The 19,947-nt window shown below is 39.5% G+C and overlaps 2 protein-coding genes across 2 annotated transcripts; one reads left to right on the top strand and one right to left on the bottom strand.

The window, feature by feature from the left end:
- Positions 1-500: 500 nt before the first annotated feature.
- On the top strand, positions 501-8,639 carry LOC104801743 (intron-binding protein aquarius). Its single transcript, XM_010525086.2, has 14 exons — positions 501-1,003; positions 1,197-1,286; positions 1,714-1,776; positions 2,089-2,175; positions 2,266-2,418; positions 2,545-2,681; positions 2,907-3,141; positions 3,280-3,390; positions 4,018-5,076; positions 5,160-5,420; positions 5,735-5,920; positions 6,026-7,180; positions 7,456-7,806; positions 7,980-8,639. Exons 1-14 carry the CDS (start codon positions 587-589, stop codon positions 8,244-8,246), a joined length of 4,572 nt encoding a protein of 1,523 aa, XP_010523388.1. The 5' UTR covers positions 501-586; the 3' UTR covers positions 8,247-8,639.
- Positions 8,640-9,211: 572 nt separating this feature from the next.
- On the bottom strand, positions 9,212-11,823 carry LOC104801742 (annexin D3-like). The gene is given in 7 exon segments (XM_010525085.2): positions 9,212-9,573; positions 9,899-9,991; positions 10,102-10,268; positions 10,271-10,313; positions 10,517-10,744; positions 11,059-11,204; positions 11,622-11,823. Coding segments are annotated over 7 exon segments (957 nt in total). The 5' UTR covers positions 11,698-11,823; the 3' UTR covers positions 9,212-9,369.
- Between the last annotated feature and the right edge of the window lie 8,124 nt (positions 11,824-19,947).

Genomic DNA, 19,947 nt, shown 5'->3' with positions numbered 1-19,947 from the left:
TGAATTTTAAAAAAATTTATATATGATTAAAAATAAAGGAGTATCTCAATCTAGTAATTATTTTGCATGATAATCACAACTACATTATCAAATTAGAAATGAAAAATAAAAATTTGGAATATAAAATATTCATAACAAAGACAGAGATTTTTTTGTTCTTTATATTTGAATTTTGTTTGTAGTACTTAAAATTTAGTTTTAAAAATTAAAGATGTTTTTATTTACTAGTACGCGTAGTCAGTTTATAATTTAAAAATCTAACAGTTAGTTATAAATAATAATTTCGAAACTAATTATTTTAGACTTTGGTTATAAAATAGATATATGTAAACCTAACGTTGGTAACTCATGAAGAAAAATAATATTTATTTCCTGAATATAAATATATTTTATTAATAAATTCTAGATCGGACTAAACCGTAAATCCTCTTGGTCGGGTCGGGTCGGGTATGCCTGAGATTTGAACACCGTCCTTCCTCGAATAAATCTCCGCACTCTATCGTAGAACCCTAAAAAACCCTAAAACTTTCTCTTAGCATAAACAACTTCTTCGTCTGCATGTCTTGAACCTCACTCTATCGTAGAAATGACGAAGGTCTATGGAACCGGCACGTACGATTTCAAGCGCCACCGTGTGGCTGAGTACCCGGTGGAGTTGTCGAGTCAAGTCGCCGACAAGCCCATCGAGTCGAAACCTGGTTCTACTTTGCCCAGCTCGATCACCTTGTCAGAGATTCAGCAAGACAGGTTGACGAAGATTGCAACGGAGAACTGGATTCAGACCGGAGGGAAGAAGCCGGAGAAGCCCTTCGATCCGGTGCTGGTGAAGGAGATTTACGACACGGAGCTGAAGGTGACGAGTGGTCGGAAACCGGTACCATTGCAGCGAGTCATGATTCTGGAAGTTAGTCAGTACTTGGAGAACTATCTGTGGCCGAATTTCGATCCGGAGACTGCCACTTTTGAGCACGTTATGTCTATGATTCTGATGATTAACGAGAAGGTTAGATTTCTCCTTGGATCTTTGAGAAAATTTGTTGAATCTTAGTGCTTCGTTTTGGGCATTGCTTAAATATGTTAGAAACCTGTAGAAATATGTTCACTGGGAAAAAATGAAATCTTTAGTTTCTGTTGTTTCCATTACTGAATTTACGTAAACTTAAGGAAGAATTCTTATATAAAATTTCGGTTTCTAGTTCCGGGAGAACGTGGCAGCTTGGACATGCTTTCATGATCGAGAGGATCTGTTCAAGAAATTTCTTCGGAGGGTTCTGCGCCTTAAAGAGGTCTGTGGTTTTTGTCTTGAGGGTTTTGGTTCTTAGATTATTTTTCTTGGAGATAATTAACCTGCCTGTTGTCGAGGCCATTGTCTTATAATCTGGATTCTGTTTTGCCATAAGTTGTACTTTAGCCCTTGCTGCTACTATTACTGAGATGGCATCTCTATGCTTTAATTCTTACTCGGGGAAGATTACCTCAAACCCATTACACAAATGTTCGTTGTGTGTTGAAGCAGAGACAGCTATGATAGTTTTAAACTGTAATTGATTCATCCGTTAAGGCCTTCAATATTTTCTTTACTAGATTTGTTTGGGTACAGAAAGTTGTGTTACGTTTGTACTTATATTTTTTCTTTTCCAGACGTGTTTGGGTATAGTGATAAAGTCAGTGTACTAAATTTTTAATTTCTCTTTTTTTTCCTAAACGCTGTAGGGAAGGGACTTGACAATTGCCGAGAAGACAAATTATTTGGTCTTCATGATTAATGCTTTCCAGGTTTGCGTGTTCTTGCATATAATTTCCTTTTTCGGTATTCATCATTGTGGGATTGAAACTCAATGTGGTCACGTTTAAGTTTGGTGAAAATGTTACAATCATAATGCTGCACATGCTCTTAGAAGATCGGATTTTCAGTAACACATGTGATATTAAGCATCAGTGTTACAATCACTGTGCTCCTAAGTGAAAATATCCTGGTCCATTTTTTCTTTGTATGCATGAGCAAAATTTCTTATTTACTCTTCATGTTTTACATATTTTATGTCATAGAATTCTTCGATTCATTGCTTCAACTGCTTGATATTGCAGAGTTTGGAGGATGATATTGTTAATGAGACGGTTCTAAGTCTAGCAGGTTTAGAGTCTTGGCACAGTTTGTCATATGGACGTTTCCAGGTGAGAGCTTCCTTCTGTATACTGATTTTTCGAGGATGGTGGGATTTTGTTTTATTGCTCTTACGTCATCTGTCTTTCTCACATTTGTAGATGGAGCTCTGCCTTCAACCTGATCTTATAAAAAAGTGGAGAAAATTATCGAAGAAGTGGGTCACTGAAGCAAAGAAACGGGGTGAGCAATTTGATCCATCATCATCTCTTGAGGCAAATTTTGTCCGAGGTTTAATAGAGGAGTTCATTGAGGTACTTTTTCCTAGTTGATTGATTGGACTACTGTGGTCTATCTTCTTCAAATATTTTGTTTCATATCTCATGTCAACACCTTGATATGGTGTTTGATGCAAAATCCCTATCTTGTTTTTTGTCCAGGTGCTTGATCATGAGGTTTTTGGAAATGAGGGTGATGGTGCTATGGGAATTCAGTCAGTTGATGATGCCTGTATTTTATACTGCGAGAGGTTCATGGAATTTCTCATTGATTTGCTGAACCAACTGCCAACAAGGAGGTAGTGATATGGCATGTCCTGAGTTGTGGACTTCATTTATTGACTTAAAGGAGTAATGTGAAACTGTTTTTTTACTGGTAACTGGATATTTGGAGGATATTATAGCTTAATGATATCTGTAAATTGTTTTTGTGATACGGTGGGTTGCTGTCTAGTCCTGTTCCATATAATTCATTTGCGTGGCCTAATATTTTGTTCTACATCTCATCTATCTTGTTGGTTCAGGTACCTAAGGCCTATTGTGGGCGATGTAGCAGTTGTTGCCAAGTGCAGACTGAGTGCCCTATACAGGCATGAAAAGGGGAAACTTTTCGCCCAACTGGTTGACTTATTACAGTTTTACGAAAAGTTTGAGATCAAGGACCATGATGGAACACAGTTAACTGATGATGAAGCACTTCAATTTCATTATGACCGGTTTTTCGCCTTTCAGCTACTTGCTTTTAAGAAAATCCCTAAGGTATGGTCCAATATTTATCGATTCGCAATCAGTTATAAGGTTGGATTTCTAGTGTTGCCTTTTTTCCTTTCATCAAGTGCCTTTTAGTGTGGTTGTTCTGGCTAACGTTTTATCATATTTTTATCTTGGCGACTCCAGTTGCAAGAACTTGCTCTGGCTAACATTGGTTCAGTTCACAAGAGTGCTGATCTTCGGAGGAGATTGTCTGGGCTTACTCTTGAAGAGTTGAAGGACGTGGTCTGTGCTAAGGTTTGTATCTGTGAAAATATTGTTTTCTTGGTTGACCCCATTATATAATGGTATTATCTTTATGCAACACTGTAGAAATTCCGAATGAGGAATTTTTAATTTCATCATTGAGTCATGCTGGGAAACCTAAGGTGGTATCCATTCTCTTTCACTTCCTTTGTTTGCATTTTTGGGTCTGATATTTGTCAGTTGTGGCTACTTCCGTTTAGAAATTGGTTAGAGAAACAACAATACAAAATCTATGTTTACATTTAAATAGGTTTGTGGATCAGTGAAGAGATGCATGGTAACCTCATACATATCAAAAGAAAATGTGTATGACAATAGTGGAAAATATCTAGATGTGTAATCTCTTGTAAAATGTGTTGAGGAGTCAGTAAAGAATTGATGATGAATTGAAAAGAGAATTTATATGGAAGTACATTCCAGTAACTGGAATCTACTTTTTATTTCTCTTCTATGGTATTTGTTAATAGGCCTTAACCTGTCTTGGGTCCACTAGATCAGTATATGTCCGGTTGGTAATATGTCCGGTTGGTAATGTAGCAAAATATGCTTTGCATGAGAAAGATATGCTCTGCATGTGTTTTTTCAGGTTTTTAATGTAACGTGGTTGTTCTTGTGCAGCTCAAACTGCTTTCAAAACATGATCCTTGGGCAAACAATAAGAATTTTCTTACTGAGGTCGTCATCTCCTTTTTTGAGAAGCAACAGTCCCAGAAAGAAGCCATAAATGCTCTTCCATTGTACCCAAATGAGCAGATTATGTGGGATGAAAGTGTTATTCCAAGCATTAATTATTCCGGGGAAGGTTGTCTTGCTCTTCCGAAGCTTAATCTACAGTTTCTAACTCTCCATGATTATCTTCTTCGAAATTTCAATCTCTTCCGACTTGAATCTACATACGAGATTCGTGAAGATATACAGGAATCTGTACCACATCTTCTTGCACACATAAATAATGAGGGAGAAACTGCTTTTCGTGGTTGGTCACGGATGGCAGTACCCATTAAGGAATTCAAGATTACAGAGGTGAAGCAGCCTAATATCGGAGAAGAGAAGCCTTCATCTGTGACTGCAGAAGTTACTTTCAGCATTAGGAGTTACAGATCACAGATAAGATCTGAATGGGATGCCCTTAAGGAGCACGATGTATTGTTTTTGCTGTCTATTCGTCCCTCATTTGAGCCACTGAGTGCAGACGAAGCTGCCAAAGCTACAGTCCCACAGAGGCTTGGACTTCAGTATGTTCGAGGATGTGAAATCATTGAAATCCGTGACGAGGAGGGTAATCTGATGAATGATTTTAGTGGAAGAGTTAAACGAGAAGAGTGGAAGCCCCCAAAAGGTGAATTCCGAACTGTGACCATCGCTTTGGATACTGCACAGTATCACATAGATGTTACAGATATCGCGGAGAAAGGTGCTGAGGATGTTTATAGCACATTTAATGTTTTAGTGAGGAGGAAACCAAAGGAGAATAACTTCAAGGCTATTCTGGAATCCATCAGAGATCTCATGAATGAATATTGTGTTGTTCCGGATTGGTTGCATAATGTATTCCTCGGTTACGGGAACCCATCTGCTGCCCAGTGGGCTAATATGCCAGACCTTCTGGAGTCTGTGGACTTCAAAGATACTTTCCTTGATGCAGATCATCTCAGAGAAAGCTTTTCAAATTATGAGGTTGGTGCTGCTTCTCCTTGGTATAATATTATGTCATCTGTATCGCTTCATTTATGCGTCTCTTATATCTCAATTTACTTCAGGTATCATTTACAAATCCTGATGGTTCCGAAAATTTGGAGCCGAGGCCTCCTTTTCGGATCAATCTTCCAAAGACTCTAAAGGGCAATGCAAATGCTGTCCCTGGAAATAAGGTATCTGAAGCTAATCCTGCGCATGATGTTGATATGGTGGGTGCTTCCTCTAAGGAGAAATTCATTGTTGAGACGTATATTCCACCCGACCCTGGGCCTTATCCTCAAGATCAGCCGAAGCAAAACTCTGTTAGATTCACACCTACACAGGTATGATAAATTGATATGGTTGTTCCTTGCTTTAAATATTCAATCATCTGGCATAATTCAATCTCTTTGACTGCTTTAGATGGAATCTCGTCATTATTCCTATGCCACTTTAATAGAGAATGCCATGTGATTAGACCTTAGAGTCCTAACATACCTACCCAAAAGGTTGCATTGATAGTATTGATCGTCAACAGAATGCCCTTTTTTATGAATTCACCATTTGGGTTCTTATACAACTTCATTTGGTGTTGAAACAATACTGTAATCTCTTAGTTGCACCTGGTTGTTCAACTATGTTTTCTCTTTTTCTGCAGGTGGGAGCGATTATCTCTGGTATTCAGCCTGGACTTACTATGGTGGTTGGTCCACCAGGTACTGGAAAGACTGACACTGCAGTGCAGATCTTGAATGTTCTATATCACAACTGCCCTTCTCAAAGAACTTTAATTATCACTCATTCAAATCAGGCACTGAATGATCTTTTTGAGAAGATTATGGAGGTATTATTATTGACTGATCCTTCTTCTGTTATTTTGGGTTATTACTGTAATTCTTATTTCTGTCGGTACTCTCACCCACACATTTTGTATGTATCTGGTTTTCAGAGGGATGTGCCGGCACGTTATCTACTTCGTCTAGGTCAAGGTGAACAAGAGCTTGCGACTGATCTTGACTTTAGCAGGCAAGGCCGTGTGAATGCAATGCTTGTTAGGCGTCTAGAACTGCTTAGCGAGGTTGAGAGATTAGCAAGGTCTCTTCAGCTTCCAGAGGATGTAGGTTATACTTGTGAAACAGCTGGGTATTTCTGGTTGCTTCATGTCTACTCTCGTTGGGAGCAATTCCTTGCTGCTTGTGCCGGAAATGAAGACAAACCGTCTTTTGTCCAAGACCGCTTCCCATTCAAAGAATTCTTCTCAGACACCCCTAAGCCTGTTTTTTCTGGGGACTCATTTGAGAAAGACATGAGGGCAGCTAAAGGTTGTTTTCGACATCTCAAGACCATGTTCCAAGAGCTAGAAGAATGTAGAGCCTTTGAACTACTCAAGTCAACTGCTGACCGAGCTCATTATCTGATGACCAAGCAAGCGAAGATTGTGGCAATGACTTGTACTCATGCGGCACTGAAGAGGAGAGATTTTCTGCAGTTGGGCTTTAAGTATGATAACTTATTGATGGAAGAAAGTGCTCAGATTTTGGAAATCGAAACTTTCATTCCCATGTTGCTGCAGAAGCAGGAAGATGGTCATGCACGGCTTAAACGTTGTATACTGATTGGTGATCACCACCAGCTGCCTCCTGTAGTGAAGAACATGGCTTTCCAGAAGTACAGTCACATGGATCAGAGTTTGTTTACAAGGTTTGTTCGTCTTGGTATTCCTTATATTGAGCTCAATGCTCAAGGTAGAGCCAGGCCAAGCTTGGCCAAACTCTACAACTGGAGGTACCGAGATTTAGGAGACCTTCCTTTCGTGAAGGAAGCACCCATCTTTCATAGAGCAAATGCTGGGTTCTCATATGAATATCAATTGGTGGATGTGCCTGATTACGAGGGAAGAGGAGAATCCACACCTTCTCCATGGTTTTATCAAAATCAAGGAGAAGCTGAGTATATTGTCAGTGTCTATATATACATGCGATTGTTAGGCTACCCTGCAAATAAGATATCAATTTTGACAACCTATAATGGGCAGAAGCTCCTAATCCGTGATGTCATCAATCGTCGATGTGCTCCATATCCTTTCATTGGTCCTCCCAGTAAGGTAAATATCTAACTTTACTCTTCGGTGGAGAGCCTATGGTAAAATGACTTAATCTGTGGTGATATTAATCTGAGCAGCAATATAACTGAATAAAATGATGCACTACACATGCCTGCATGCTTTGTATTTCGTATATTTGCAGTAATTTTCAATATCAGCTAGTTAAATGATGCTCTTTTTTTTTTTCTTTGCCTGGAGCTCCATAGGATTTGGATATAAGAGTATCGAGTGGGATGTTGTTATTTTTGTCTTGACTTCTTCTTATGTTTCTTCAGGTGACAACAGTTGACAAGTTCCAAGGACAGCAAAATGATTTTATTTTGCTTTCTCTCGTACGTTCACGCTTTGTGGGTCATCTTCGCGATGTTCGGAGGTTGGTGGTTGCCATGTCCCGTGCTCGGCTTGGTCTGTATGTGTTTTGCCGCCGTTCTCTCTTCGAACAGTGCTATGAGCTTCAGCCCACATTTCAACTTCTTCTCAAGAGACCTGACCAGCTTGCCCTAAACTTGACTGAGAACACATCATTCACCGAGCGTGCTGTTCAAGACGTCGGGAATCCTTACATTGTACGTGATCTAGAGGAGATGGCACACATTATCCACGATAGGATGAATCAGTTATATCAGGTATGCCCGCAAATTCTTTGTTTGATACGATGCAAACTGCAAGAAATTCTATCTTGGTGAGGCTTGTTACAGTATTCTTTGCTATCTATTAAGTTGGGAACATCATATTAATCTCCTCGTTTCGTTGATACGTCAGATCATATGACAGCTGCTTCTGTGTTTATTTCTAACAGGCACAATACCAACATTACACTCCATACACAGAAGATGGTGTCATTGAGGACGGTGACATGGAAACTGAATCGGTGCCTCCTGTAGATGGTCCTTCTGAGGACACCGATGATCGCAAGACCCGGCCAGATCGAGCTGCAGACTCGGATGGTGTGGTTGATGGTACAAAAGATGAAACAACTGAGGAAAGAGTCGATATGGATATAGAAAATGGGTCAAGCAGTGAAAACAATGTACCGCCTGAGAATGGGAAGGCCGATGAAAGCTAAAGCAGAGAAAGGACGGATTCTCCTGCTTATTCAAGCCCTCGAAAAAACAAGGACAGGACCTGTGAACTTACAACCTTCCACTTAGAGGCCAAAACTTGGGGAAGATAAGTTTGGAGCATGGAAAGACAGATTGTGATCACAAAATGAAGTGGTAAACGCTTATATGGCTGAAGTTTCAGTTTGGATGGTTTATTATGGTATTTCCTCCTGAATGATAGAACCATTTAAAATTGTAATGTCCAGTTCGAACTCAGCAGCTTCAGTATTAATGTCTCTATGACGAAACATTTGGACTTGGCTCTTTTATGTTATATGCAAGTTCATCTGACCTTGAAGTTGTAAACCACCTCCCTAGAATATGGTATTTGACGCCTCATGAGCTCTTGCCCTGTCTCCCTTTTGTTTTCATATTGCATTTCAATTGTGAGATTTTTTCATTACAAGTCTTCCTTTTGTTCATTTATTGACGAAAGTGAGTTACGACAATAAGGCTGCTACCTCGTTCGTTGGTTCATTTGAGATGGTTGTGACTTTGACTGAAGATCTAACTTTCTTGGTGTACTGTCCATTAACCAGATGGTTTGTTTCACTGATGCTGCGTTTTCTCCGTTTTCACCGACATGATAGTTTGCATTTTCACTGATTAAGATTGTTTGCAATTTGCAACCCATCATTTAAACATTTCCCTGTTCAGGTACTCACCCTTTTCAATTCTAAAGGATATTACAGATAGATTCAGTTCCTCAGAAGATGGAAAAAAAAAAATTTGTCCGGTTTGGCATAAAACGTGTCTGATATCTTCATACGTGGTTTAACGGTTATGTCACTGAACATACTTCTCCTATGTGTGCTCTCTGTTTCAAATCTTTTCAGTATTGAAAAAGTCACGAGATGTATCTAAATTCCTATGATTCCGTTTCATTAGAAACTGTGGTACATGTAAAGATGGCTACAAATGATATTGGTAAGACGAATGAAACATACCATGTCATTTGTTTGGGGCAAGTCTGTCTTCCATGCATATCTAAAGAAACGTGACGTTTATATTACATCAATTACAAGACAAGACAGGATATGTAAGCAAAGGTTCAAGAGGCCAAACTGGCAAAACACCAAAGAAACATCAGATTTTGGATCCAAGTAAGGTCATGAGGAAGTCCTTGTAATCTCCAGATGTATCGCCACTGACTTCGTTGTCCACGCTTGTCTTGTACATGTCGAAATACTCTCCTCGTACCTTCATCATGTCGATCTCAGCTCGTGCCACGATCGCCCTCGTCAGCGAATCTTCGTCTGTTCCAAAACCCTCGATGGATTCTCTTATAACCTGAAAACCCAGTTGGAGAAAAACCACTAATGCGAGGATCTATAATCTGTTCGCTTGACTTGAACAAAGTAGGTTTCAGATTTGTTTACTGCTGATTCCTTTGAGTACTAGAAACTGGTAATATCAATGGACATCTTGAGGGTTTTTATGTCAATCTTTGAATTGGTGGAACTGCAGTTTCGATTATAGTCTTGTCTGATTTCCATCAAACCATAAACAGATCTTAGAATCATCGGCTTCACCTTTGATTATTGATTGATAGCTCAACCGGGATAATTTTATCATTAAGACAACAGATATAACAGCCAAGTGAAACCAGTAGTACCTTTGCAAAGTGTTTCTCTGGGCAATCTATGCACAAGACAGCCATCTGCAAAACAGATCTCAGATCCGCATCCCCGAGGCATCTGTCAATGTCCTATCAAAACAACAGCAATTGTGTCAATGAAAATGATCCAAAGATAACAGATGAACAAATAAGAAAAGACAGTGAACATAATAAATCCAGACAGGCACAAGGATCTGAACCTTGGCGATCATGTTCCCGTATTTTTGCTTATATGCATCGAAAGTCGATCTGAGCTGATAGAAGTTCCGGGTTCCGAGTATGTACATGATCTGGTCGTGATCTAGTCGCTTGTTTTCAATTCCTTCATGTAGCATAACTGCCTCTTTATCAGCTACTTCTGTATCACCTTCTCTTTGTCATATCTGTATGAACTGAACAAACTCACCAGGACCTACACAGAACTAGAAATTACCCTACTCCTCGTTCGGACAAGAATCAGAAACCAGAGTTTTGAGAGGAAAGCACAAAACTTTGAAACCCGTGACGTGATACAACCTAAGAATGACTTCCAACATTAGAAAACGCGTAAATGATCTAGGAGATTATAATAAGATAATGGGTATTTCAAGAAACTAGAAAAAGATTTTTTGTCACCTTTGCAAGGGGAAGAGGCACGGAGGCTGCAATGTCTTCTTCGATGGAGGACTCAAAGAGAGAACAGTAAGCCTGCCTCACAGCAATCAGATGGTTTGGAGAATTCGTGCAGGCGATCTCCACTATCGGTTTCAGATGCTTTATGCCTTTCTTTTTCACCTTCAACGCCTCGTTTGCCAGCCTGGCATCCCTCTCCGCTGGATCATACGTCCATAGAGTCACAGCTTTCTACATTTTTAACATCGTGATCATCACTTCTGTGCGTTTGCACGCTAGAATCGATCGGAGTGAAAGAGATAGTTATCTTGTGTGTCTCCAATGCCGGGGATTAAGCGTTAGTCCAATGATGGGAATGGGCATTATTTTAAAAAAACCAGTTCAAAATCTACAACGACTGAAGGTTTCATCCAATTTTCGCTAGAGACAACATTGTAAACAGTGAATTAAAGACTACAAAATGCTCAGGTTCACATCTCCTTGGCAATGTTCTAATGAATCTTGATCTGTTTGGTGAAAAAGTGGATGAGAAGTTCTTGACCTACCAAGAAATCACCAGACAACTCGGAGAAGAGCTCATCAATGAGATCTTTGTTGTAAATCTCTCTGTATGTCTCCTTGATTTTCCTTCTCTGACTCGCATTTCTTCGTCCCAAAACTCTTACAATGGCCTTCTCATCCGTTCCCCATCCTACAAAATCCAGATTTCACCTTTCACTATCTCATGCTTTCACCATAATCACTGGAAAAAAAAACTCGAACTGAAAAATCGTGTCAAATTTTTACGATCTCAGAGCAAGAAAACGGAAAATTAGTCCTAAAAGACCCAGATATCGATTCAGAGATAAACATCAAATCAACCAGATATACGAGCATAAGTGTATTTGTACGTAGTACATACACATGAGCGAGTACAAAGTGATTATAAGTACCTCGAGAAGCGTAGCCAAAGCAAGGATTACAGAAATTGTCCGAAAACAACAAAACCCAGGAATCGATTCAGAGATAAGAACCAGACCAATGCATCAAATCGACTCAACACACCTAAAAAATGTGTAATTACACATAGTACGTACACGTGTGTGTGTGTAAAAGTGTGTGTATATACCCTTGAAAGCGTTCTTCAGAGTTTCACAATCTTGGTCTGGAGAAGGAACAACATCTGGGACTCTAATGGTGGCCATTTCTTCTTCTTAGTTCTCTCTGTTTCTCTCTCTTTTTTCCTGTAATATTGTTTTTTCAGATGCTCTAATTCCCTCTTATTTCTTCTCGGTTTGTTTTTTGTGGATTCTGTTTTGTTCCGTTTATTTTTTTTTCCAGATGAGAGTGAGGATATGTTGCAATCGAAATACAGAATGACGGAAATGCCCTTTCTGCAAAACGGAAATTGCTACACGAACCTGATTCCGGTGACCGTTTCGCGGGACAATAAATTACCGTAAATCTCCAAGTTTGGTTGTATTTCTGAACAGTCCTTGTTTTTTTTTTTTTTTGACAAAGCTGATATATTTTTCATTATCTTTTTGGCAAAGTTTTTAACCAGGATGGATTCGTTCTTGGGTGGAGCATGCTAATATGTTGTGGATGTTCTTGAAAACCCAGTGTCCTTATGTATTTTTTTTTATATTTTTTTTAATGTTATTACAAGCTTCCGACATACATGTATTGTTGGAAAAAGAAATTGGAAAAATAACATATTAAGGTTAAACATGGAAAATTTGTTAACAGAAATAAGAAAATGTAATTACTTTCCGATGTGATTTAGGAAAAATATAGACAAAAAATGTCCATATTCACTATTAAAGATAACAAAAAAGGAAAGTATATATTATTAGAAAAAAAACCTAAGAGAAAGTGTAGACCAATATATTAATTAGATTAGACCCAACCACGTGGGCGAGTAGTTGGCGTATTGGTCAACGTGCCTTTACGTCGCTGTTCGATTTCTGAGGTTGGAGAAGAGTATTTACATGGGCTCAACCGGTCTTATGGGAGATGTAGTCGAGTCAAAGGTACGGTGAACTTCTTGATTAACAAAAAATATATATATATATTAATTAGATCGAATAGAAAAAAATGCAAATGAATAAATATAGAAAAAAAAGTACGAAAACAAAGAAATATTTATTAAGGTATATATTATGTAAGAAAAGAGTGGCCAGGCCCAAACCTACAAAGTGGTTTTCCAAAAATGTAATACTTATTGAAAATCAAAGATAAAAAACAATAGTGGAATACTAAAAAGAGAGAGAAAAATTTCTTCATATTTCGTATCTCACAAATGAAGTACATCATTCTCATATTTATTGGAAAATATAAGACGTTGCTTCATAGTAAAAAAAAAAGTATAATGTGGATCCCACTAGATGATGTGGGTTCCATTAGATGTCCACGTATATATATGATACTCCCCCTTGGACATCTAGTATAGAGTGTCTCGTTAAAAACCTTATCATGGAAAAACCCTATGGGATAAAAACCATGACGAGAAAAAAAAAGTACAGTCTTACAATCTCCCCTTGAATCAATATACATATATTTCTTCATAAAATTCGAAGACGATGCATTCTGATATTCTGGATATGCTTTTTGAATGTTGAAATAGGGAGTGCCTTTATGAATAAATCAGCTATATTGTCACTTGATCGGATATAACGGATATCAACTTCCTTGCTCTTTTCGAGTTCTTGAGTGTAAGATAAATATTTCGGAGGAATATGCTTCGTTCGAACATTCTTTATGTATCTTTCTTTGGTTTGGGCAACACATGCAACATTATCTTCGAATAATATCGTTGGATTGATATTAATCGGTAACCCACATACTTCTTGTATGTGGCGGGTTACAGCTTTGAGCCACACACATTCTCTACTTTCTTCATGAAGTGCAATGACTTCAGCGTGGTTCGAAGATGTTGCAACCAATGTTTGTTTCTGAGAATGCCAGGATATTGCAGTATCTTCAATTGTGAAAACACATCCAGTCTGTGATCGAGCTTTGTGAGGGCCAGATAAATAGCATGCATCTGCAAAACCGATTAACTCAAGTTTTGAATCCCTAGGATAAAATAATCTCTAATCAATCGTTCTTTGTAAATAACGAAAGATATGTTTGATCCATGTCTAATGTCGTCTTATTGGAGATGAACTATATCTTGTTAAAAGATTAGTAGCAAATGCTATATCTGGGCGAGTACAGTTAGTAAGATACAATAATACTCCTATCGCGCTCATATACGGTACATCAGGACCGAATACCTCCTCTTTATCTTCACAAGGGCGAAATGGATCTATTTCAATATTTAGGGATCTACAAACCATTGGAGTACTTAAGCGATTTGATTTATCCATGTTAAAATGCCTCAGAATTGTTTTGGTATAGTTGGACTGACGAACAAGTATTCCGCTAGGAAGATGTTCTATTTGTAGTCTAAGACAAAAACTTTGTTCGTCCCAAATCTTTCATCTCAAATTCTCCTTTGAGATAATTTTGGACATTTTCAATTTTCTTTGGAGTTCCAATTATGTTTAGATCATCCACATACACTGCTATAATCACAAAGCCGCTATCTGTTTTCTAGATGAATGAATACACATGGGTAAATGGGGTTATTAACGTATCCATTTTTCAGCAAATACTCACTTAAGCGATTAGACCACATGCATTCAGATTATTTTAATCCATATAAGAATCGTTGTAATTTGATCACATATGTTTTCTTGGACTTTGAATTTAATGCGCCTTGCATTCTCAATCCTTCAGAAATTTTCATATATATGTCATTTTCCAAAGACCCATATAAATATGTTGTGACAACATCCATGAGATACATTTCCAAATTCTTGGAAGTTGTCAAACTTATCAAATATCTAAACGTAATCGCATCCATGACTGGAGAATACGTTTCCTCATAATCTATTCCAGATCTTTGAGAGAAACCTTGTGCGAGAATATGTGCTTTATTGTTGGTTGTAATGCTCTACGATGATCCGTGATATGACTTTTTGACTATGTATTTATTCATTGGTTTATGAATGCATTACTTTTCCCGTGATATGATTAGCATGTTTGTTATATTTCGGTAGATATCCTTGAATCATTGAACATGATTCTAAAATCCCTGGTCAGTTGTCATTGTGGGAACAGTGATGAATTAAGACCAGCATGATGTGTGATTGATGATGATGATCATATGCATTGGATGCAAATCACAATCATGGGTACTCGTCTGAAGCAGGTTTTTGATCGAACAATCGTTGTATCGGATCAATTATCAGAATTGGAATCAAAGCCTCATATAAGACCAAGCTTAATGACAATCCAGAATTTAGAGTTTTGATTGTGCAATCGTTGTCTCGAATCAAATATCTGAATTAGGATATTGAGAGGGTTCTGGTATCGAATCTAAGGCAAACAATTGTTGTTTGGCCAAGGAATTCTGTACATAGACGACTCAACAGAACTAAGTGTTGTTCAAAGAACTAAGTGTAGTTCAACTGAGTTGATTAGAACAACTTGACTGAACTGACTTGAATTCAGTTAAGATTAGGATATTGAGAGGGTTCTGGTATCGAATCTAAGGCAAACAATTGTTGTTTGGCCAAGGAATTCTGTACATAGACGACTCAACAGAACTAAGTGTTGTTCAAAGAACTAAGTGTAGTTCAACTGAGTTGATTAGAACAACTTGACTGAACTGACTTGAATTCAGTTAAGATATCCTGGTGTTCAAGTCACCTATGCCTCATGCAATCTCAAGCTGTTACCGCCCATTAGTAGAGGAACTGTCAAGGCCTCGATCGTCATGGTTACGGGTCATGCCCTACCTGAGCGTGCCTGACTATCTTGGTGAGGCAGTATGGAGAAATCGTGATTCTCATAGCTCGAATATGGTTGAGCTTGAATTGGGTTCTCAAGTCGGACTTGGACCTGATGGTAAGGATGGGATGAGGAACATGCAGTGATAGCGTATCACTATCCCATACTCATCTAGGAATCACATAGGATGCGATTGACAAAGTGTTGTCTACCTAAATAGCATGGGTTTGAGTGTCATGCCCTAGCTGACTCAAAAGCATGTGAAATATGGATCCTAGCTCACGTAGAAACTCATTGAGGGTGTTTTTCTTAGTGGGAGCCTGTCATATTGCATCTATTGGCTGTGTTAGTATGAGTACTAAGCGACTTGCATATCTTCTGTCTGTTTGTTTGTCTTTTACTGTAGTGCATATCTGTTGCAGGAATCTGGTTAATCTCACCATGCGATCTATCCTTGTGAAGGATAAGTCTCTGACCACAGATTATGGATCGATCATTGATGCTTATTGGAAGCATGAGGATGATGATCTGGTCGTGTCCAGCTTGATGCTTGGAAAGATGTCTTCAGAATTGCGTGAGAAATTAGATGACATGGGTAATTCATTGATGGTTGATCAGTTGAATATGTCATTCCAAGAGAAAGCTGGGAGCCAAGGGAAGAATGATATGGTGGTTGTTGGAAAGAGTTCCAGCAAAAGAAAGCGTTCTAAAGGTAAGGGCAAGAGAAAAGTGACAAATGTTGGCACTAAGCCTAAGCCCAAACCCAAGAAGGAAGAGTGTTATTTCTGTCATGCTGATGGGCATTGGTATAGAAATTGCAGACTCTACCTGGAAGATCAAAGAAAGAAGAAGCTTGCAGAAGCTTCAACTTCTGGTATCTTCACCTGGAAGATCAAAGAAAGAAAAAGCTTGCAGAAGCTTCAACTTCTGGTATCTTCATTATAGAGGCTAACTTGTGTACTTCTACGTCATGGGTATTAGATATCGGATGTGCTTCACACATTTGTGCAAATGTGCAGGGACTGCGAGGAAGTAGACAATTGGCGAAGGGAGAAGTAGATCTCCGCGTCGGGAATGGAGCAAGAGTTGCTGCATTAACCGTCGGGACTTACGATCTCACTTTACCTTCTGGCCTAGTATTGGAGCTGCATGATTGTTATTTTGTACCTGCCATCAGTAGGAACATCATATCGATTTCATATTTAGACTCAGATGGTTTCAGATTTGTTATTGAGAACAAATATCTGTCCATTTATAGAGGCGATTTATTCTATGGTAAGGGTTACCAGTTTAATGGCCTTTATATTTTGGAAGATGAACCATCCGGATACAGGTCGATCTATAGTGTTAGTACCAAGCGGTTTAAGCCGAACGACTTAAACCCGACCTATCTCTGGCTTGTCGACTTGGCCACATCAACGAGAAACGCATAACGAAGCTTCCTTCTGATGGACTTCTTGATTCTTTTGATTGTGAGTCAATTGAATCATGCGATTCCTGTTTGATGGGGAAGATAACAAAATCTCCTTTTTCTAGAAGAGGAGAACGGGCTACAGAGTTGCTAGAACTCATACATAGTGATGTATGCGGTCCTATGAGCTCGTCCGCTAGAGGAGGTTATCTGTACTTTGTTACATTTACTGATGATTTCAGTAGGTATGGTTATGTCTACTTGATGAGATATAAGTCTGAAACGCTTGAATTGTTCAAGACTTTCAGTACAGAACCAACTTGGCAAGAGAATCAATTGCTTTGATCTGATCGAGGTGGCGAGTATATGAGCCAAGAGTTCACTGACTATCTGGCAGATTGTGGGATTGTCTCACAGCTGACTCCACTTGGAACGCCACAGTGGAATGGCGTGTCTGAGAGGAGGAACCGGACCCTATTAGATATGGTACGGTCTATGATGAGTCAGGTCGATCTTCCTAAATCCTTTTGGGGTTATGCCTTGGAAACAACAGCGTTTATACTGAACAACTGTCCAACAAAGTCGGTTAAGAAGACTCCATGTGAGATATGGACTGGGAAGCGTCCAAGGTTAGCATTTATGAAGATTTGGGGATGCGACGTTTATGTGAAACGTCTGGCTTCTGATAAGCTATCCGCCAAGTCTGATAAATGCATATTTGTGGGTTACCCTAAAGAAACTAAAGGGTACTGGTTCTATAACCCATCTGAGAACAAAGTGTTTGTTGCTCGGAATGGATCATTCTTGGAGAGAGTTTTCATCTCCAAGAGAGTTAGTGGGAGTAGAATAGATCTCGAAGAAGTTAGAGAACCACAAATAGTCGAAGAACCGAGTGAACAGGTCGAGTCGGTTCAACCGTGTCACAAGTTGTTGAGACAGTACCTCCTAGTGGATCTCGGAGATCGTCAAGAGCCAAAGACCCATATAAATATGTTGTGACAACATCCATGAGATACATTTCCAAATTGTTGGAAGTTGTCAAACTTATCAAATATCTAAACGTAATCGCATCCATGACTGGAGAATACGTTTCCTCATAATCTATTCCAGGTCTTTGAGAGAAACCTTGTGCGAGAATATGTGCTTTATCGTTGGTTGTAATGCTCTACGATGATCCGTGATATGATATTTTGACTATGTATTGATTCATTGGTTTATGAATGCATTACTTTTTCCGTTATATCATTAGCATGTTTGTTATATTACGGTGAATATCCTTGAATCATTGCAGATGATTCTAAACTCCCTGGTCTGTTGTTATTGTGGGAACAATGATGAATTAAGACCAGCATGATGTGTGATAGATGATTATGATCATATACATTGGATGCAAATCACAATCATGGGTTCTCGTTTGGAACGAGTTACTGGATTACCCGCATGAGATTGTCACATGGACATGAGTCATGACTTGAATCTCATACAGCGGTTCGTTCTTGGATCCTCAGACCTGAGATATCTAGAGTATCTGATATGAGGAGTGACGTGTCTTGACTGCGTCAAACGTCGTCTTTAACCGGATGATTATAACGGCGTTGCTCAGATACGTTCACGAACCATATGCAGATGATAGACATGCAATACGGGACTTGTCACCTCCTACGCAGGAGAGATGTCGCTGGACCCCTCGTGGAAATCGGACTGTAAAAATGCGTGGCCACGCTATAGATGAATGTACATCTATTTTATCAGTCGGTTTGCCCAGACGAGTAAGCGGTTGAACTTGAAGGGTGGCTCATACCATGCCCTTGTTCAACATACGACATCGTGAGACAAAGGATCAGAACTCGAACTATTGCTGGCTTTGTTAGATCACCTCTAACTCTATTCTAGGTGGGTGGTCATGGCGTCTTGCTAGAGGCTAACCATGACTTGTGGTTCGGGAAATGTTTCCAAAGCCCCTGCCACTTCGAATGGGCCTACAGGGTCACACACCATTAGGGATGGATCACACGTGAAGAGAACGACGCGAGAAAGGAACCACGGAACGAGCTGAAAGTGTTCCAGACGGCCAGACCGTCCGGTCCAGGACTAGACCGGACGGTCCAGCCATGTCAGTCCGTCCGTTCTTCAGCAGAACGGACTGATCGTTCCGCAAGCATCAGACCGTCCGGTCTAGACCTAGACTGGACGGTCCAGACGTACAGACCGTCCGTTCTATGAGTAGTTACGGACCGTTCGTTCTGCGTTGAAAGCCAGACCGTCGAAAGACGGAACGTCCGTTCCGCGGACCTAGACCGGACGGTCCGACTTACGGGATAATTTCCTTTTTCGCATTTTAGGGTTTTGGGCAATCCTAATTAATGATAGAGCCGCCACAAACCCTAGATAACGAACCTCAGACGTCTTAGACTCTCACTAGAGCTTAGAAAGCTGGTTTTCGAGTTCTAGTGATTGGAATATCGATTCCAAGTCAAGGACATCGTTTTCTCTTCACAAGTCCTAGCAGATACATTCCAAACTGTTGGAATTCATCCCGCCGGTGTGGATACGTGTAGAGGAGTTGTGCTTTCAACTCTTGGTGATTAAAACAGGCCTTGGATCGATTGATACTTCCAGATCTTGAAAGAACGAGGTAAGTATTCGAATCCCACGACGATATACACGATTGTTGGGGTTATTGCACAATTGGTTTTGTGTGACGTTTGGCTAGGTTTAGATCTTTCCTTCCGCTGTGTGGAACCTAGTAAACCAAACCCTAGATCGATGAGATCGCATGCTAGGAATCCGAAGGGAACCCAACCGTGGTATCAGAGCCTGGTTCTCTGTATATCGCCGTGCCTGTTGCTTGTTTGCATGATTTTAATTGTTAAAGTGCATGTAAACAACAGATCTTTGCAGGTTTGCATGATTTTAATTGTTAGAATGCATGTAGACCATAGATCTTTGCATGTTTTTCATGGTTTTAATGGTTAGAATGCAGGTAAACATGAGATCTATGCTTGTTTGATGATTTTGATTGTTGAATGATGCATGGATGAGCGAGGTTCATGGGAGGCTTGACGGTGCATCGAAACGGGGGTGAAAACCCTAGTTTTCGGGAACCGAAACCGTGATCCGAAGTCTGTCCATTGCGTGGACCGACCGGTCTAGATAGTAGACCGATCGGTCTACACGTGACGGCGGCTATTCCTTTTAGGTCAAA

This window comes from Tarenaya hassleriana, unplaced genomic scaffold, assembly GCF_000463585.1.
Source record: "Tarenaya hassleriana unplaced genomic scaffold, ASM46358v1 Cleome74, whole genome shotgun sequence".
Lineage (NCBI taxonomy): Eukaryota > Viridiplantae > Streptophyta > Magnoliopsida > Brassicales > Cleomaceae > Tarenaya > Tarenaya hassleriana.
This window is presented reverse-complemented; position numbering and strand designations above follow the sequence as displayed.